The sequence below is a fragment of the Nylanderia fulva genome, unplaced genomic scaffold (genome assembly GCF_048542155.1).
Source record: "Nylanderia fulva isolate GAGA-0341 unplaced genomic scaffold, ASM4854215v1 Scaffold167, whole genome shotgun sequence".
Lineage (NCBI taxonomy): Eukaryota > Metazoa > Arthropoda > Insecta > Hymenoptera > Formicidae > Nylanderia > Nylanderia fulva.
The window spans coordinates 103,776-124,157 of NW_028189912.1; the positions used below are offsets into that span (position 1 = coordinate 103,776).

At 44.6% G+C, this 20,382-nt stretch overlaps 2 protein-coding genes across 2 annotated transcripts; both read left to right on the forward strand.

Annotated features, from left to right (window-relative positions):
* Positions 1–8,627: 8,627 nt before the first annotated feature.
* On the forward strand, positions 8,628–9,149 carry LOC146723799 (uncharacterized). The gene has a single exon (XM_085481027.1). The coding sequence runs from the start codon at positions 8,628–8,630 to the stop codon at positions 9,147–9,149; it is 522 nt and encodes a 173-aa protein (XP_085337153.1).
* Positions 9,150–14,500: 5,351 nt separating this feature from the next.
* LOC114930298 (uncharacterized) lies at positions 14,501–20,036 on the forward strand. Its single transcript, XM_029302050.1, has 4 exons — positions 14,501–14,669; positions 18,912–19,050; positions 19,177–19,507; positions 19,575–20,036. The coding sequence occupies exons 1-4, from the start codon at positions 14,501–14,503 to the stop codon at positions 20,034–20,036; spliced, it is 1,101 nt and encodes a 366-aa protein (XP_029157883.1).
* Positions 20,037–20,382: the final 346 nt, after the last annotated feature.

The window sequence follows — 20,382 nt, forward strand, 5'->3', positions numbered from 1 at the left end:
AATCCGCGGCCTTATGGCGGATCGAATAAGGGAGACAATTAACTCGGAATTTTTTTTAATTTAAACAAATTTTTTACTTTTTTATATATTTTATATATGAGCAAATATTATGTTTATATTTTAAAGAATTCCAAATTATGTGTCAATTGGCCTCTACGTAACGTCTCCTGGAAATGCTCTATGAGTAGCTAACTATTGACACACACGCACACACGTACGCACACACACATTATTATATTTTAGTTATTATTCTTTTTATTTTATTGTACTTATTATTATTCTATTTTAATAGATATTGTAAAATGTTAGTTTTACAAATATATAAAAATGTGATTTTAGAAAATAAGTGATTTGTTTTATATTTATGGGTGACATGACAGATTTGGTCTAGCGGTCGCATCGTGCGGACGTTTTCCGAGACCGGAGCTTCTTTGCATTACGAATGCACTATTTGTTATATTTCATTGGTTTCGTGTATTGGATCCTCATATTAAAGTTCATTTCCCTATTACGCGAGTGTCTTTATTTCGCGCGCGAGTGAGAGTGACTGTGTGTGAGTGACTGACAATGAGCGAGAGGCGTCCCGAGGACGTAACAATATTATAGAATTTATAAAAACATTTTTGTTAATTATAGCATTTTAGAGATTTAAGGCACAATTTACACACAGTTATTGATTCTCTCAATGTATATCTTTCCTTTTTCTATTATATATTGATAAAATTATTTATTAATAAAATAATTTATACATATTCTATATATCTATGTAGGATTAAATAAAAGAGTTCATACAGGAAAAGGAAAAACATCGGTTTGAATGTCAGCGCGCTACTCGAAAGTTATTAGAAATTCAGCAAGCTATACAATGCGCAACAGGGGAATTCGAAATACAAGAAAGAGCAACAAAGAAAGCAATTTCCAATGCTACTGCAACATGTTCAAGAATATATACAACAAGGTTGGAATTATAAAATAACAATGTAATATTTAAAAAATTTAAATTATTTGTTTTATTTATGCAATTTTTCTATGTATTTATACTGATATACATTGTTCCGATTTTACCTTTTATAAATCGATAAATCAAATTAAAGCTACACAAAATGATTTGCGAGACAAAATTCGCGAAGCAGAGCATCAATATGGCTTTATGGATGATTTGCGACAACAATTAGAAGAAAAGGAGCAAAAGTATGGGCAAAACATCGAATCTGTGTCTCGTTTGAAACATAGTTGGGAAGTGAGTAAATAATCTTTTTAATTCTTATCGATTATCCAATCATTATTATATCAAAGATAATTTTATAATAATATATTTATATATTGTGTAGAAACACATACAACAAGTGGAAGCTCGACAAAGCGACTTTATAAAGTTGAGGAATTTGTACAGTTCTCTGGTGCAAAATTCTTTTACTGATATGCTCTCTCTAAGACAATATAAGGTAGCTATAGAAAGATGTTTCTTAACTACATTGTATTAATTGTTAGTACCTTTCTTATTTTATATTTTAAAACTTTTTATACCTTTTCTAAATTTTTTATATTTTAATATATTAGATATATTATAGAATTAATAAAAACATTTTTGTTAATTTTTAAAGATTTATTTATTTATTAATACTATAAAAATTATTATTATTTATAAAAAAATTAAAAATTATAATTAAATATTATTGTTTGGTATAAATTTAAAGTGTCAAACAGGCAATAAGAACCAAATCGCGGATGACAGTGCGTTATCCCAACGCGCGCGCGCGCGCGCGCGAAACTAAATTTTTTCGTTAGAATTAAAAACCTGTGCACAAGGCACCAAATTTTACTTGGTCACGGCCAAGATTTGGAAGAGCAGTCGCCCGGCAAGCGAAAGGTCTCGGGTTCGATTCCCAATTCAGCGACTTTCGGATCTATATTTTTCTTTTGCATTTATTTCCTTAGGGGGAACAGGGGATGTATGGAATTAAATCTCTAGTAGAGATTATTTCAATTTTAAATCTTGGCCGTGACCAAGTAAAATTTGGTGCCTTGTGCACAGGTTTTTAATTCTAACGAAAAAATTTAGTTTCGCGCGCGCGCGCGTGCGTTGGGGTAACGCACTGTCATCCGCAATTTGGCTCTTATTGCTTGTTTGACACTTTAAATTTATATTTATATTTATATTACAGAGCCTTGTTAAACTCTTAATTTATACACGCTGGCTTAAAGGCGTTTGTTTATCAACATTATTATATATAATAAGAATACTTTTTAAGTCAGCTCTTTTAATTTTAAAACCACAATCTCCACTTGATTCCTCTCGACCAATAGAGCCAAACGCGATGTTATTGCGACAATTATGAAAGAAAGAAAATTTGGAAACTAAGGAATTTGAATCTTATGGTTGGGATCTCAAAAATTCCCCATGTTCCTTCTCTTAACATCCCCTGTAAAGAAATAGGCGAGAAAAATATTGGTCTGAAATTGGGTGAGTGGGGGGGTATAAACATTGAGAGAAATATTTATTCGTAAGTGTCCCTGAATAGCTCAGTTGGAAGAGCAGTCGCCCGGCAAGCAGAAGGTCTCGGGTTCGATTCCCGACTCAGCCGACTTTCGGACCAATATTTTTCTCGTCTATTTCTTTACAGGGGATGTTAAGAGAAGGAACAAGGGGAATTTTTGAGATCCCAACCATAGAATTCAAATTCCTTAGTTTCCAAATTTTCTTTCTTTCATAATTGTCGCAATAACATCGCGTTTGGCTCTATTGGTCGAGAGGAATCAAGTGGAGATTGTGATTTTATTATTATATATATAGCAGAGAAAAGTATAGAATCGAAAGGATCTGAATAGCTCAGTTGGAAGAGCAGTTGCCCGGCAAGCGAAAGGCCTCGGGTTCGATTCCCGATTCAGCGACTTCGGATCTATATTTTTCTCTCGCATTTATTTCTTTAGGGAGGAACAGGGGATGTATGGAATTATAAATGTGCAATATTCGGTGCTACGCGGAGTGATTATAGTTAGTGCGCGGACGCGAGTGTCAAGTTTAGGACGGCACAGAAAAAAAAAGAAAATAAAGAAAGTTCACGGCACACAATATATTCTTTACAAATAATTATACAGTACAAAAGAAATGCTCTAATGCAAGCGAACGGCAATTAGAAGCGTGCAATGATTGCCGGAAGTGCAATCCAACGACAAAATTGATCTCCCGCGAGAAGTGCGACGAAAAATCGAGAAGAGAGGAAAGTAACGCTGTCTGTACGCGCGAACGACTGTACGACGATAGATCCGTTCGACAAGAGAGAGCGTGAACCAACGTGATTGTTTTCCACCGACCTTCGAGAGAGTTCCGAGGTAAGGAACACCGTGTTTGTGTTCCTTCCACATAATGATAGAATCCTCTCGAATGTCGGAGGGCAAAATCACTTGTTGTCGTCGGTTTTATGTTTGTTACGATACGGTTACCTGTCACCGTTCAAACGACAGGTATTGCGAGCGATTTAGTGCGAATCGTCGCGCCAAATTCGAGCGGCTATTTTCAGCGCAGTTAGCTGCGCTTGTTGCAAGGCGCAGAATGCACTCCGAGATGCATTCACACACACACACACACACACACCCACACACACACACACACACACTCTCTCTCTCTCTCTCTCTCTCTCTCTGTCTCTTCAATCCGCAACAATAAATCTCTAGTAGAGATTATTCCAATTTTAAATCTTGGCCGTGACCAAGTAAAATTTGGTGCCTTGTGCACAGGTTTTTAATTCTAACAAAAAAATTTAATTTTGTTGGGATAACGCACTGTCATCCGCGATTTGACTCTTATTGCCTGTTTGACACTTTAAATTTATATTTAATTTTTTATTTTTTTATGATTAATTTGTGACGACCCGATTAGCCGTCACTAGTCGCCCGCGCTCGTGTAAACGGCCCCTTTCGGGGCCACCACACGAATACGTTGGGAATCCGCCTTTTCGCCCCCACCCGTCACTCGACCCCCTCCAAGCTAGTCTTAGAGTGGGGTGGCCGACGGGTATAAAGAGCGGCGCAGCCGAGACTTCGACACCAGTCCCGTCCTGGTCCCTCGAGCGTACTCAGGGATCACTCCTCAACTCCCACACTCCAAATCACCCCGGCCGACGAGCGTTCTCGTCGTGCAGGCCGAGCGTTCTCGGTCACCGGGTCCTGTCCGTAACTCACCCCGGCCGACGAGCGTTCTCGTCGTGCAGGCCGAGCGTCCTCGGTCACCGGGTCCTGTCCGTAAATCACCCCGGCCGACGAGCGTTCTCGTTGTGCAGGCCGAGCGTTCTCGGTCACCGGGTCCTGTCCGTAACTCACCCCGGCCGACGAGCGTTCTCGTCGTGCAGGCCGAGCGTTCTCGGTCACCGGGTCCTGTCCGTAACTCACCCCGGCCGACGAGCGTTCTCGTCGTGCAGGCCGAGCGTCCTCGGTCACCGGGTCCTGTCCGTAGATCACCCCGGCCGACGAGCGTTCTCGTCGTGCAGGCCGAGCGTTCTCGGTCACCGGGTCCTGTCCGTAAATCACCCCGGCCGACGAGCGTTCTCGTCGTGCAGGCCGAGCGTCCTCGGTCACCGGGTCCTGTCCGTAAATCACCCCGGCCGACGAGCGTTCTCGTCGTGCAGGCCGAGCGTCCTCGGTCACCGGGTCCTGTCCGTAAATCACCCCGGCCGACGAGCGTTCTCGTCGTGCAGGCCGAGCGTCCTCGGTCACCGGGTCCTACCTGAAAGTCACCGGCGCCCGACGGAGCTCGCCCTTCTCAGGGCGCCCGTACGCGTGTCCGCGTTGGAAACTCTAGCAATAAGTCGTGTCCGCGTCCGTATAATCTGGTCGCGTCTCGTCCGTAATATTTCTATCTGTCAATCCTAGCAATAAGTCGTGTACGCGTCTGTATCATCTGGTCGCGTTTCGTCCGATTATACTGTGCTGTGTATAATGGTTTGAATCACGGGAGAACCACAGGAAGGTGGCCCCGAATAAACTCTACTTTTACCAGAGCAACCGTGTGTCATTGTAAATCTGAGTCTCCCCTCTTCCCGAATCCTGGCACCGACGAGCCGATCCGTGGCGTCGGGAAAGGTGCTTCGTTACATGGCGCCCGAACAGGGACCTGACTCGACCGTCTGAGACTCCGGTTTGCAATCCACATGCTTGGGTGGATCTACCGCCTAGATAAAGAGGAAGCCGTCCGATACCTCGCCACCCGCGATCTAGACCCAGAAGGGAGATTAATCGACCTCCGCCGCCGCATAAGAGACCACGTAATGGCCAATCAGCCAAACACCGGAGCGGCCGAAACGCTCCACGCACCGCTTAGCCGCGAAGAACGTTACCGGAGTGCACGCGGAACCCCCGAACCACCAGAAGCCGACCCGGCTAAGGCCCTCAACCAGATACGCAAATGGGGATGCCATTTTGATGGTAAGGACCCCCTTGCTTTCCTCGAGCATCTGGAGGAACTCAGTGTGGCCTATGGTCTGGAAGACCACAATCTTCTCACCGGTCTGTCCGAGCTGTTAAAGGGCGACGCCCTTCTGTGGTGGCGAAACACCAGAGAACAGTGGTCCACATGGGCCGGGTTCCGAAAGGATTTCTTGGCCCAGTATCTATCACCCGGGTACAAACGACAATTACGACGGGAAATACAAGGCCGGCGACAGAAGCCAGGAGAGGCGTTTACGCGATACGCTACCGCCGTACAGACAATGATGCGTCGGGCTGGCGGCTACACTAGCCAGGAACGGCTCGAGCAATTATACGAAAACGCCGACCCGGAACTCCAGCTATACGTTCGATTGGACGAACTGCACACCGTTTCCGCGCTATGCAGTCGTGCCGCCGAGTGGGAGGAAATCCACCGGCGTCGCCAAGAACAACGCCGCGAAACATTACGGTCCACCGAGGCGAATCTTGCCGCCACTACCTATGACCGTGCGAGTTGCTGTTGGCGATGCAAACAGCGAGGGCACACACGACTCGACTGTCGCCGCCCAGCACGGAAGTTCTGCTCGCAGTGCGGGAAGGATGGCGTCCTAACGCGAGACTGCCACCCTCCGACGGAAAACGACCGGCGGGTCGGAAACGAGGCGGCCATCGTCCGACCCGCGTCCAGATAGAGTACACACCGCGGCCGCATTTACCAGTCCAGATTCACCGATTCAACACCTGGGCACTTCTCGATTCCGGATCCGAAGTGTCGTTTGTGAACGCCGCCATGGCCAAACGCTTGTCTGATCGCGGCCTCCAGATCCAGCCGTCCGAAGAACCGGTCAACTTAGCCGACGGCTCCAAGGCACCCACCTCCGGTTCGATCCGCTTCGCCATCCGAGTCGGTCCTCGCTCTGTCCGCCACCGCTTCCAGGTCCTGGATAACCTCAGCAGCGAGGTACTAATCGGAGTCGACCTATGGGCTCGGTTACGCATTACGCTGCCGCCTCCTCCATCCAACCGACCAGGGAGGACGGCTCCGGCCCAGGTGGCGTCTGTCTACGGCAAACTGTCCGCCGGAATCTCCCCACGCTCACCAGAGGAAGACCAGCGTTTCCGGCAGTTCTTGGATACCGAACTCCGGTTATTTGAGTCCGTGCAGGGGCCCACCGATCGCACCAAACACCAGATCAGATTGCGGCCTGGAGCCCCAATAAAGCAGAGATACCGACCCCGTAATCCGGCCATGCAGGCCGTCATTGATAGCGAGGTGAATAAAATGTTGGAAGCCGGAGTGATCGAACCGTCCAACAGCGCCTGGAGTTCCCCCGTAGTCCTCGTCAAGAAGAAGGATGGAGGACACCGATTTTGTATCGATTTCCGCAAGTTGAATCAAGCCTCCGACAAAGATGCCTACCCACTGCCGCACATCCTCGCTACCCTCGATAAGCTCCGAGGGGCCCAGTACCTTTCAACACTAGACTTAAAGGACGGATATTGGCAGGTGCCACTAGATCCGGTCAGCCGTCCAGCCACCGCCTTTACAATTCCTGGGCGAGGACTCTACCAATTTAAAGTCATGCCTTTTGGGTTACATTCGGCACCGGCCACGTTCCAGCGGTTGCTGGATAGTGTCCTCGGCCCGGAACTCGAGCCACACGTATTGGTCTACCTCGACGACATCATCGTAGTCAGCTCGTCACTGGAGACCCATATGGAACATTTGGCCGAGGTCTTCAGACGGTTGAGACAAGCGCGCCTCCGCCTTAACCCACAGAAGTGCCACTTCTGTTGCAGCCGTCTCAAATATTTGGGGCATATAGTGGACAAAGACGGCATTCGAACTGACCCAGACAAGGTCAGCGCGGTAGCCGCGTGGACGACCCCGACAACCGTACGTCAAGTGCGCCAATTCCTCGGCGTCGCCTTCTGGTACCGCCGTTTTGTACCAGACTTCTCCACCACCGCCGCACCGTTGACACGCTTGACCCAAAAAAGAGCACGTTTTGCGTGGGGACCAGAAGAAGAAAAGGCTTTCGACGAGCTGAAGCGGGCGCTCACCACCGCACCAGTTCTTGCTTGTCCCGATTTCAGCCGACCATTCACCCTCCAGACCGACGCCAGCACGTGTGGGCTAGGTGCCGTGCTCACCCAAGAACTATCCGAAGGCGAACGCGTCATTGCCTACGCCAGCCGTACACTAAATAGCGCAGAAAGGAACTACAGCGCTACAGAGCTAGAATGTCTGGCGGTAGTGTGGGGAATCCGTCGAATGCGCGACTATCTGGAGGGTTATCACTTCACGGTTGTCACCGATCACCAGTCGCTTCGATGGCTGCAGAGACTGGAAGCTCCCACCGGTCGCCTAGGGAGATGGGTATTCGAGCTTCAGCAGTACGACTATGACATCCGGTATCGTAAAGGAAAACTGAACATCGTGGCCGACGCTCTCTCTCGTCAACCCGAGGCCTGTGTCATACAAGCCGCTCCAGACTGTCAATGGTACCGCCGCCTTTATCACCAGGTACAACAACACCCGGCCGAACATGCGGACTACCGCATCCAGAACCGACAGTTGCATCGACACATCCTGCATGATCTCAACTTCCACGACTCGCCAAGCGAGGAGCAATGGAAACAGTGCGTCCCGAAACCCCAGCGCGCGGAAATACTGCACCGACTGCATGACGACCCGACCGCCGGACACTTTGGCATTGCGAAGACCATCGCACGAGTAGCGCGCTTATATTATTGGCCAGGAATGTTCCGCGACGTCACTCGATACGTCCGTGACTGCCGAAACTGCGCCACCCACAAGGCCGCACAAACCTTGCCGGCCGGGAAACTTCGAGCCACCAACGTCACGCACCCGTGGCAACAGGTCTCCATTGATCTGGTCGGACCATTGCCACGATCGACCAGTGGCCATACCTGGCTGCTGACCATGCAGGATCGATTCTCCAAATGGATAGAGATGACGCCGCTCCGCCAAGCCACCGCCGCCAACGTCACACGAGAAGTAGCTGGACGTATTATATATCGTCACGGCTGCCCGGACACCATCGTCTGATAACGGGACTCAGTTGAGATCGCACCAGCTCGAGGGATTACTACGATCCTTCGGGATCAAGCATAGAACCGCCCCCGCCTACGCACCGCAGTGCAACCCGGTCGAGCGAGCCAACCGCACCATAAAGACCATGGTGGCGCAATATGTGGAAGGCCGACATCGCCGTTGGGATGAACACATTCCCCAGCTCCAGTTCGCTTTCAATACCGCACGACAAGAATCCACGGGATACACCCCGGCCTTTCTGATGTACGGCCGGGAGTTACAATCACCGCATCCCGACGACCGCCGCCCGGCAACGACCAGCAACGCTCCTGAAACAGTTCGACGTCGACTCGAAGACGCCTACGAAATTGTCAGAATCAACCTGGCCCGCGCCTTCCAACATCAACAGCGAAACTACGATTTACGTCGACGCGACTGGCGTCCACAAGTTGGAGACCGAGTATGGAAAAAGGAGCACCCGTTATCGAACAAAGAGCGCGGCTTTAATGCCAAACTAGCACCAAGATTTGGTGGCCCGTTGACGATCAGACGCATCATCTCCCCCGTCATCGTGGACCTGAAGGACGACCGAGGTCGATGGCATCGGCACGTCCACGTGAGGGACTTGAAATCCGCCTCCGAACCGCGTCCTGCGACCGAACCCTAGTCCGATACCCGAGCAACGCGCGCCGATTAACGCCGCCGGTCAACCGTTAGGCATGTTCGCGGTTTCGAATCAAAATACGTGGAGCGGCACTCTTCATGGTCCGCGTCTTGTCGAAAATCTTTGGCCGAATACCGGGAACGACATTCTTCATGGTCCGCGCTTTGCCACCCGGTCCCGAACCGAGAGCGGCACTCTTCATGGTCCGCGCTTTGCCACCCGGTCCCGCACCGGGAGCGGCACTCTTCATGATCCGCGTCCAGATCACCGAGGGGTATAAAGAACGGGCACCCTTGGGTCGGAACTCATCCCGTCACGATGGAAACACCAAACGAAGAAGCAAACCAGCGCTCAAAAAAAAAAAAAAAAAAATCCGTCCGTTTCCGGACGAAATCTGCCCGTTTCCGGGCGAACCACCCGGCCAGTACCGGGAATAGGGACCCGCATCCAGCGGTCCGACGCCGAGCAGCGACGTCGGAACTTGGTGCTCTTGGAGGCACCTCCGCCTCCCCCGGGCAGACGCCGACCTATCCCGGTGAACACCCGGCATCGACGACCACCGGTCCTCTCCGACTCCCCGGCCTCCACCGTCGCCGGCGTCACCAGGCCCACGACGACACCGGCCAGCGCACGCCAGCCCGCTCGACCATCCGCGAACCGATCGGTTCCCTCAACCGGCACCCGCCGACACACGCCATCCGCTGTTGCACCGCCAGCCACCACGCGCCAGTCAGCGACGCCTGACGAAGCGGACCAGCCAGCGCATCGCGCCAACACAGGCCAACAGGTGCGATCCCTTGTCGCGCCACCAGCCAGGGAGCCACCCCAACCGGCACCACGCCGACCTCCAACCGGCCAGGCCCCACCAGTGCCAGCACCACGCCCGGGACCGCCACGACCCATCCAGGTCACTCTGGGGGATGGCCAAACCGTCGACATACCGTACCACGCCGCCACCATCTCACGGCGGTATAAGGTACGCACCCCGACGGGCCGGTGGATCATCAGATTCGACCGACGAGGAAGACCGCGAACGATCCGTCGAATAGCCACCCCCCCCTAGAAAAGGAGGGTGATGTGACGACCCGATTAGCCGTCACTAGTCGCCCGCGCTCGTGTAAACGGCCCCTTTCGGGGCCACCACACGAATACGTTGGGAATCCGCCTTTTCGCCCCCACCCGTCACTCGACCCCCTCCAAGCTAGTCTTAGAGTGGGGTGGCCGACGGGTATAAAGAGCGGCGCAGCCGAGACTTCGACACCAGTCCCGTCCTGGTCCCTCGAGCGTACTCAGGGATCACTCCTCAACTCCCACACTCCAAATCACCCCGGCCGACGAGCGTTCTCGTCGTGCAGGCCGAGCGTTCTCGGTCACCGGGTCCTGTCCGTAACTCACCCCGGCCGACGAGCGTTCTCGTCGTGCAGGCCGAGCGTCCTCGGTCACCGGGTCCTGTCCGTAAATCACCCCGGCCGACGAGCGTTCTCGTTGTGCAGGCCGAGCGTTCTCGGTCACCGGGTCCTGTCCGTAACTCACCCCGGCCGACGAGCGTTCTCGTCGTGCAGGCCGAGCGTTCTCGGTCACCGGGTCCTGTCCGTAACTCACCCCGGCCGACGAGCGTTCTCGTCGTGCAGGCCGAGCGTCCTCGGTCACCGGGTCCTGTCCGTAGATCACCCCGGCCGACGAGCGTTCTCGTCGTGCAGGCCGAGCGTTCTCGGTCACCGGGTCCTGTCCGTAAATCACCCCGGCCGACGAGCGTTCTCGTCGTGCAGGCCGAGCGTCCTCGGTCACCGGGTCCTGTCCGTAAATCACCCCGGCCGACGAGCGTTCTCGTCGTGCAGGCCGAGCGTCCTCGGTCACCGGGTCCTGTCCGTAAATCACCCCGGCCGACGAGCGTTCTCGTCGTGCAGGCCGAGCGTCCTCGGTCACCGGGTCCTACCTGAAAGTCACCGGCGCCCGACGGAGCTCGCCCTTCTCAGGGCGCCCGTACGCGTGTCCGCGTTGGAAACTCTAGCAATAAGTCGTGTCCGCGTCCGTATAATCTGGTCGCGTCTCGTCCGTAATATTTCTATCTGTCAATCCTAGCAATAAGTCGTGTACGCGTCTGTATCATCTGGTCGCGTTTCGTCCGATTATACTGTGCTGTGTATAATGGTTTGAATCACGGGAGAACCACAGGAAGGTGGCCCCGAATAAACTCTACTTTTACCAGAGCAACCGTGTGTCATTGTAAATCTGAGTCTCCCCTCTTCCCGAATCCTGGCACCGACGAGCCGATCCGTGGCGTCGGGAAAGGTGCTTCGTTACAAATTTAATTTATTCTAATTATTTTTGTACGAGAAAAATACTATCATGGGTATACGTTTTATAATGAATTAATATATTTGTGTTCAAAAATTATATTTGACTTTTAATTTTAATTTTTATTTTATTAAAATTAATAATTAACATATATACTTAATTGCGAATTATATGAATGAAAAATACCCTCTTATGGGAATATTTTTCATTCATATGATTCGCAATTAAGTATATATGTTAATTATTTATTTTAATTATGTGTGTAAGAAATTTTGGAACTCTTTGCTAAAATAATTAAAATTAAAAGTCAAATATAATTTTTGAATACTTATATTATTAAGAATATATAATTCGACTCCCGAAATATATTAATTCATTATAAAACGTATACGTAATAGTATTTTTCTTATATAAAAATGATTAGAATAAATTAAATTAATTATTAAAAAACTAAAAATTAATTAAACGACTTAGACTTAGATGATAATAATAATGAAACATTTATTAAAAAAAGATTTAATAACTATAATAGGTCAGGTTAATTTTTTATTTATTTATTTATTTATAACATCATAAAATTCTGTCCTTTCCGAAATACGCGAACGCTACAAAAAGATAAAATCTTGTACATGCCGTCGGACGAGTTCATGAGCATGAGACGCTCTTATCTTGGGAACGTATTAATAGTTATTGCATTGACCACTACTACGATATGGCGCTGAAATCAGTGAGAAATGCCGGTCTCTTCTTCATCCAGACCTTTGGCGATCTGTCTATTAATCTGTGTTATTACATCCTGATGAAAAGTGTCAATGGGCACAAGGCCAAAAAATGGACAGTTTTTGAGTTATAAAGTGTCAAAGATTGAAAAAATGGGTTATCTGCTCATGGTAGTCTTAATGTGTACGGTCATGATAGTGTCATGGTAGTGTGTTTTGGTGTGTGTATGTGTGTGTGCGTGCGTGCGTGCGTGCGTGCGTGCGTGCGGATAGGGAATGTGAGATTGTGGGGGAAGGGGTGTGAGAGTGTGGGGGAGGGGGTGAGTGGATAAATATGCAAAATCTCTTGTTTTAAGCAATTGAATTCTGAGTATTTAAATCTTTCATAATGAAATGTATGTAAGCAATTAATTAACCATAATTAAACAATTACCGTCGGCATCATCGTGCGTGCGTGCGTGTGGAGCGAGGAGTATGTGTATGTGTGATTTTACTAAGGATGATTTTATATGCACCTAAGAATTGATATCTTCAAAATATAAAAATAATTATTTTGGTATCATAATATGTGAGACATAAATGGTCGGATTAGTTTGATATATAATATGCGAGTTTGTTAACGTTAATTCAAAACGCTTAAAGATCTCAGATCTGTACGATTCTTGAAAGAGTTTTGAGACATATTCGATTAATCTAATATTTGTGTTGAAGATTTTCTATAAGATCATCTAAAGTTCACATAATTATTTATGTTCTATATGTTTGTAAATATTAATATCGATTTAATTTTTATTTTTAAATTAAATATTGAAGAAATTCATTATAATAACGTTATCAATATTGATAATCTAACTTAAATTCATTTTAAATAATATGGCATTTAGAAACGTTTTACGTTGTTATGTTTGCGATAAACAATTTATTCTTCGGCTAATGACTTGAATAGATGGAGATGGGAACCGACAAATGTGAAATAGCTATTCGGAGACGAGAGGAATTTGATAGACCGCCTCTCGATGTAACGCATCTCACAAGAATATGCACTAATTGTAATCAATCAATTCGTAATAAAATAGCTGCAATCGAAGAAGATTCTACTTGCTTAAGACTAAATGTATTGATGCAAACTAGAAATAGTACTTGTCTGATCTGTAATGCCACTAATGATATACGCAGGATATCAGTCGAATGTAAAGCTAATGTTTTCATTTTACGAAATATTTTCATTTCCGAAAACGTTAAATCATGTAGACGTCATTTAGATGATCAAGGCTTCATTTTCCAACCTTTGTTACTTGGTTTACGTTTTGTTAATAGGCTATACGTAATTAAGGGAGAACAACTTGAAATATTCTTACAAGGACTTCGTAATGTGGCAAGAAATCTGACGAGAATTGACGATGAAAATAGTTTGAGTGATGATGAATTTGAATGTTTTTGCTCTATGACAAAACAACAGTTTTGAGAACTATTTACTTATTGTGATAGAGTACCTTGTTAAGATGGTTACAGATATGTGAGTAAAAAGGATCTGTTAATGTTCTTGTACAAAATGCGTCAGGAACTTTCTGATAATTTTCTTAAAGTTATGTTCCAATATTCAAGTAGACAAGCAATAAGTCTGGCTATTGCTACTGTCAGACAATCTTTAAAGCAACGTTTTGTTCCTAACAATATTGGATTCAATGCGATTACAAGAGAAAATTATATCAAAAGACACGTGACGGAGTTTGCTAATGAATTATATAATCCAGAGTCACATATTCCTCGAGTAATCGCATACATTGACGGTACTTACAGCTATATACCAAAAAGTAGTAATTTTCGAGCACTCCGGCAATCATATTGCGTTTACAAGGAATGACATCTAGTTAAACCTGTTTTGATAGTCGCACCTGACGGCTAAATACTCGAAATTCAAGGGCCGTACTTCTCTGATGACCGGAATAATGACGCTGCTATTCTGCAAAATAAATTTGTAAGAGATGCTGAAAGAATGATTAGATGGTTCCAGGAAAATGATATTATTATAGTGGACAGAGGATACCGGGATTCCACTGAGCTACTAACCCGTTTAGGTATTTCATGGCATATGCCGGCACTTCTTGAAGTAAACAAACGTCAACTCTCCACAGAGGATGCGAATGATTCGCGTCTCGTTATAAAGACAAGATGGATAGTAGAAACTAGAAACAGGCATATTAAATCTATTTTCAAATTTTTTTAGCAAATGATACAAATTCAGCATCTTCCAAATCTGGGAGATTTTTATCGGATAGCTGGAGCTATTATAAATAAGTACCATCCCCCATTTTTATGGAAGGAGTTAACGCTGAGATGGCTCAACAATTACTTGAAAAGGCGAAGGAACCAAACGTCATCCAAGCACTAGTTGAGATTGAAAATCTCAGAACCAAGAATGCTCAACAGTGGGTACGTTTAGATGCTGAACAATTGTTCGATTTTCCAATCTTGACACTGGACTTTATAAAAAACCTTACAGTTGGTATATATCAAATTAAATTAGCTTCATCTTATATACAAGACAATTTGCAAAGAGACGAGGGAAATTTCTGATATCCCAACCATAGGATTCAAATTCTTTAGTTTCCAAATTTTCTTTCTTTCATAATTGTCGCAATAACATCGCGTGTGGCCCTATTGGCTGAGAGGAATGGAGTGTAGATTATGTTTTTTTAGTTCACGTCTTGAATATATTTAGATATAATTAATCATCTCTTAATTATCCAGTCGTATTTAATGAAAATTAATGAACTATCCCAGTAAACACGGTATATAAATGTTATAGTATTCAAGCATGTTACATGTAACGTATATGTTAGTTGTAATTTCCCACTCATAGATGTAACATTTTTAATATAACATATATTACATTGTAGTTATATTGTCATTATATCCCAAGATAGCACTAATTTATCAATACATCAATGTGCTATTTGATATATAATTACAATATAACTACAATATAATATATGTTATATTAAAAATGTTACATCTATGAGTGAGAAATTACAACTAACATGGATGTTACATGTAACGTACACGTTATATTACCTGTTACATTCCGTATTATTATAGCAATGTAACAGTTATATATCGGTGTTTGCTGGGATATATTGAACGTTGATCATAAGATCCAAGATTATTGATTTATCTATCGTTATATCTTTTTTCTAATTAAAATTATGATATACGAACTTTCTTTTCTTTAATTTAGTTGATTTTATGTAATATGTTTAACCATGTTTATTAATTTTATGTCTTATTACAATTTTGTCAGAACATTGAGAGGTATGTCTCAATGATTTATAAATTTGTAAATATTTAAAATAATTAATTCACAATAATTCTTGCCCTTCTCGCTTTCCTTTTGTTTAATATATATGTATAAATTCTTCAAATCAGTTTCACTGAATTTATTTCTACCGTGTCTTTACTTTATCAGTATGTTTAAAATAAGATTATTTCATTGCTTCCGTCATATTCTTGCGAAGTCAGCCATTAACCAATTCCAACATGATCGCCAGTTTGCACGTCTCTTACTTGACAGTTTCTATGGAAGATTACACGTTCGCGCGACTCTAGCGATATAAATGATAAATGCAAAATATTAATCAATGTGTGTGAACCTATTAATCAATGTGTGCAAACCTATTAACCAATGTGTAAACCCTATAATCAACGTGTTTGAAATTGAATAATATTATATTATTTATGGAATAGTTAATATGATGAATCGTCGGAATAAATATTTTAATCACACAATGGTGAATGAATTATAAAAATTGATAAATTCTAATGACCGACTATTTGTCACAGAATATTTTATAAAACCTTTATTCTTTCATTTGTAAGCAAACATAAACGATGCGCCTCACTTATAATTATATTTATGGAACCTTATTATCTTAATCACTACCATCAATAATAAAAATTATCTAGATTATTACAATACTTAATATCAGATACTGTTCTCCTTTTTCAATATATTCATATAAATAAAGATTCCATGAATATAACGACATCTCACCATAATTAAGGATGTATTATGTTGTGAAATCATCACTATATAATTTAGCAATCATAATTTTATTTTGAATCATTATATTAAACAACAAATTCAATAACAAACTAAATATAGCAGAAAATTATATAGGAAAAAAACTTATATAAAAAATTATACAGAGAACGATTTCAGAAACGTACAGAAGCTAACAAGCGAACAATAGAAATCACAGCGTGTGGCTACTGTTTGAACTTTCTTTGTCGCGCGAACCGCCCCCGATTTTGCGATAAGCGATCTCGTGCCGTACGCATCTACGACGTTGAATGCTGACACCTGCACGTCGTAAAACTCGATGACCAATGAATCGCGAATACCCCGTAGACTTTTACGACTTATTTGAGCTTATATTTTCTCATTTTATGACCATATTTGGTCAAAAGTCGAGCGCACTCATCGACTTCTCAGAACTGTCAAAACAACCCCCTTCGCTTGTGAGATCAATTTATTATAATATCTTCCTGGAAAGCGTTTTCGTGGGAATCCTCCTACCCAAAAATTGGCTTTCCAGGAAGATATTATAATAAATACACGACACCAAGATTTTTTGTCTTCAAGGGATATATAAACCCTAGAAAATCTAGCCCAACGACGGCATTTTATCATAAAAGTTCGCTACGGTACTTTCATCTAAAATTGTCACTGATGTCGAAGAGCGTGACTACAATTTCATCCTAAAAAGTCGCTACAGCACATCATCATAGAAAATCATAACGAGATTAAGTCTTAACGTGAATCTCGGAATATATGATTTTGTCAACGACACTTAGTTGCCGTAATTTGGCGTTTTGTTTAAGTCACGGGTTAATCATCGATCTCGTTGACTTTTTAATTTTATAATCGCGCTCAATTTGTAACCGGGTTAAAAAGACGAATAAAGAACTTTCGCGCATCGTACAACCTAGTGTTTGATTTTGCCATAAGCACTCCACGACCGAGGTCCTTGCGAGGGAGCGAAGCCGGCTAAGTACATCACAGGTCAACGATGAGTTCGTCGTCTTAAAGGTGAATCTGTTAATCTTACAGATCACCTAACACTCCCGCGTTGCATAAAAATTCGAACAAGGTTTGAAGATTGTGCCCATTTCTTTCAATTATTATCCAATCATCTTTCAATTATTATTCTTTAATAATGTAATTAATCAAACTTTGTTAACCTGAATACGTCACCAACAACGTCTTATTATTAACTCTATCCTATCAATAAGAAATACATCAATATCAGATGATAGATCTTAATGTAAAGTCAGAACTCCTGTTATTATTTGAATAATTCTCTTCACCTGCATCTTCATATTTTCATCGCCCCCGAGCACCGAAAAGTGCCCCGATAGCAAATTCTCCTATCAACACCCTGATTATTTCCTATTAAAAGTCCCCTACTCTTTAACCTTCCTTTTGGTTTTGAAATTAAGAGCATGTAAAGGACACGATTTATATTGATGTAATTTCTCTCAGTACATCCCTCTTATTAATATCTTCCTAGTAATATCTCCTTATTAAAATAGATATTTCACTACTATGACGTATTTCACTACTATGACGTATTATAAATGAAAACCCGAGAACAGAAAATCGCACGTCGGAGGAAACGTAATCATAAAGCAGGTAAGAAAACTCATGCTAGCCGTGTCGCGTCGACCTTGCTCTGGCTCAGACGACAGTCATTGAATAATAAACTTCGCATTAAATTGTGCATCAGATAGTTGTCTTTTCTCCGGAGACTATAGAAAAGTTAAAAACTTCATCTACTCAACCAGATTTTAACAATAAACTCGTCGCAGACAAGAAAACTTCTCCTGATACGAAAATTGAATCCCCCCCTGACACGAAGATTGAACCCTCGATCGACGAACCACCTAATTCTTTTGATTTCAGAACTGATTTTTTCGAGTTATTACTAATCGCAGACAACTCCTCCTGATACGAAAATCGAATCCTCGATCAACGAATCTTCTAGTTTATTTGAATCCTCGATCAACAAACCTACTATTCATTTGAATCCTCTATCAACGAACCTTCTAATTCATTTAATTTAGGACTTGATTTCATCGAGCAATTACTAATTGCAGAATTAACTAAGGAATTTGTATCCTATGGTTGGGATCTCAGAAATTTCCCTTGTTCCTCTCTTAACTTTCCCTGTAAAGAAATAGGCGAGAAAAATATTGGTCCGAAAGTCGGCTGAATCGGGAATTCCCGACGTGATCTGATTGCGCGACTGACATGATTGCACAATTACGAGTATTAATTAACGTGCATCTTTGCATTTTTCGCGAGTGATCAGCGTTTCTGAGTGTTGGCGAGTCACGTGGTTCCCACGTGCCGTCACGTGATCGCATACCTGCGCGACCGCTGAGTGAGCTGACAGTCACGTGATACGATCGTGTTGTGCCGCGGAAAGCAATTTTCATGAGAGGACATCGATATAAACAGACATCCGTTGTAATTTGAATAGAATTACAGTTTTTTTGTGCGTGCCGCAGAACTTTTCGCGAACATTTTGTGACACAAGTTTATACCGGGTTATCTGAGTGTCACGACAGACAATTTTATATACGATGTCACTCCAACGTACGCCGCCGCGTGAGACCGCGTCCGTGAATAACAAGTCAGTAACGGATGCGCCAAGTGCAAGTACAACACGTGTGCCTTTTTTTCAAGACACCGAGGAAGCTAACGTTAATGTGACGAAGCTGATTAAGCTGCCGCCTTTCTGGCGTGAGAACCCGATGTTATGGTTTGCCCAGGTCGAGGCTGGATTTGCATTGTCACAAATAACGAGTGATGAGTCAAAATTCCGGTACGTTATCCTCCACCTTGATCTTAACTTCTTGCCATTTATTGCAGACATTGTCGCATCACCGCCTGCACGAAATAAATACGATGCAGTGAAGGCCCGAATTATTTCGTCTTTTGATGAATCTAGTGAGTCGAAACTCCGACGATTGCTGCAGGGATTAGACCTTGGTGAAGAGAGGCCGTCTTATTGTCTACAACGTCTTCGAAATTTAGCAGCAGGACAATGTTCCCATTCAGTTTTACGCACTCTATTTTTAGAGCGATTGCCTGATCCTGTCCGAGGAATCCTCGCCGCCAACGATACGGCTGATTTAGTCCAGCTCGCACTTCAAGCTGATGAAATCATGGATTACACAAGAGGTGCCCCGCGAATCAACGCCGTGAATTCTTTGTCAATACCGGATCATTCAACTGAAATTGCCGAATTGCATCGCCGTATTGAGGAGTTGACACGTCAAGTCCGAGAAAATCATATCCTGATCGCCGGACAAGACGCCGTTCATGCTCGCGTCCACGTTTTTGCAGCCGGAGCACACCTTGACAACAAAAGACAGCCGTATGCTACTACCATTCAAAATTTGGAAACAATGCGAAGAAATGTCGACAACCATGTGCCTGGCCTGGCACACCACCGCCGTCGGGAAACTGAATCAGCCAAACCGCATCGAGGCAAGCGGAGAGACTAACCAAGCTGAACGATGCCTCATCATTACAGACGCCACATCCGGAATGCGTTATTTGGTGGATTTGAGGGCCGATGTCTCCGTGTTGCCACGCAAAGCAGCCAGAGAGAACTCGATATCAAAAACATATCAACTTTTTGCGGCAAACGGATCAACTATCGCTACATACGGCGAAAAGCTAATTGCAGTCGATCTTGGCAGACGCCGTAAATATGAGTGGATCTTCATCGTTGCGAACGTGACGCAGGCAATTTTAGGTGCCGATTTCTTCACACATCATAATCTGATGATCGACCTTCGGTGACGACAACTTGTGGACGGAGGGACGAGGATGGGTTTCGTCGGACAGCTAGTTCGAGTCCCGTCTTCCGCTGTATCCACGATAAATCGCACAATTCCATACGCAGACTTACTTAAGGAATTCAATGAGGTTACCAGATCAGCCCATCGCATCGAGGTTAAACACGAGGTACGTCACTTCATTCAGACACGAGGACCGCCGGTTGCCGAACGGGCGAGACGTTTGCCGTCCGAAAAGTTAAAAGCTGCTCGTAAAGAATTCGCGCGTATGATGGCTGAAGGCATCTGCCGCCCGTCGAGCAGTCCTTGGGCCAGTCCGCTTCATCTAGTCAAGAAAAAGACAGGGGATT

What these genes read in the sequence shown, in the direction of transcription:
- LOC146723799 (XM_085481027.1), top strand. Translation starts at nt 8,628, where the DNA reads ATGGTGGCGCAATATGTGGAAGGCCGACATCGCCGTTGGGATGAACAC.
- LOC114930298 (XM_029302050.1), top strand. Translation starts at nt 14,501, where the DNA reads ATGGCTCAACAATTACTTGAAAAGGCGAAGGAACCAAACGTCATCCAA. An exon ending in AGTGATGAGTCAAAATTCCG is followed by an intron (nt 19,051 to 19,176) that starts GTACGTTATCCT and finishes TGATGAATCTAG; the next exon opens with TGAGTCGAAACTCCGACGAT. An exon ending in TTGAGGAGTTGACACGTCAA is followed by an intron (nt 19,508 to 19,574) that starts GTCCGAGAAAAT and finishes ACGTTTTTGCAG; the next exon opens with CCGGAGCACACCTTGACAAC.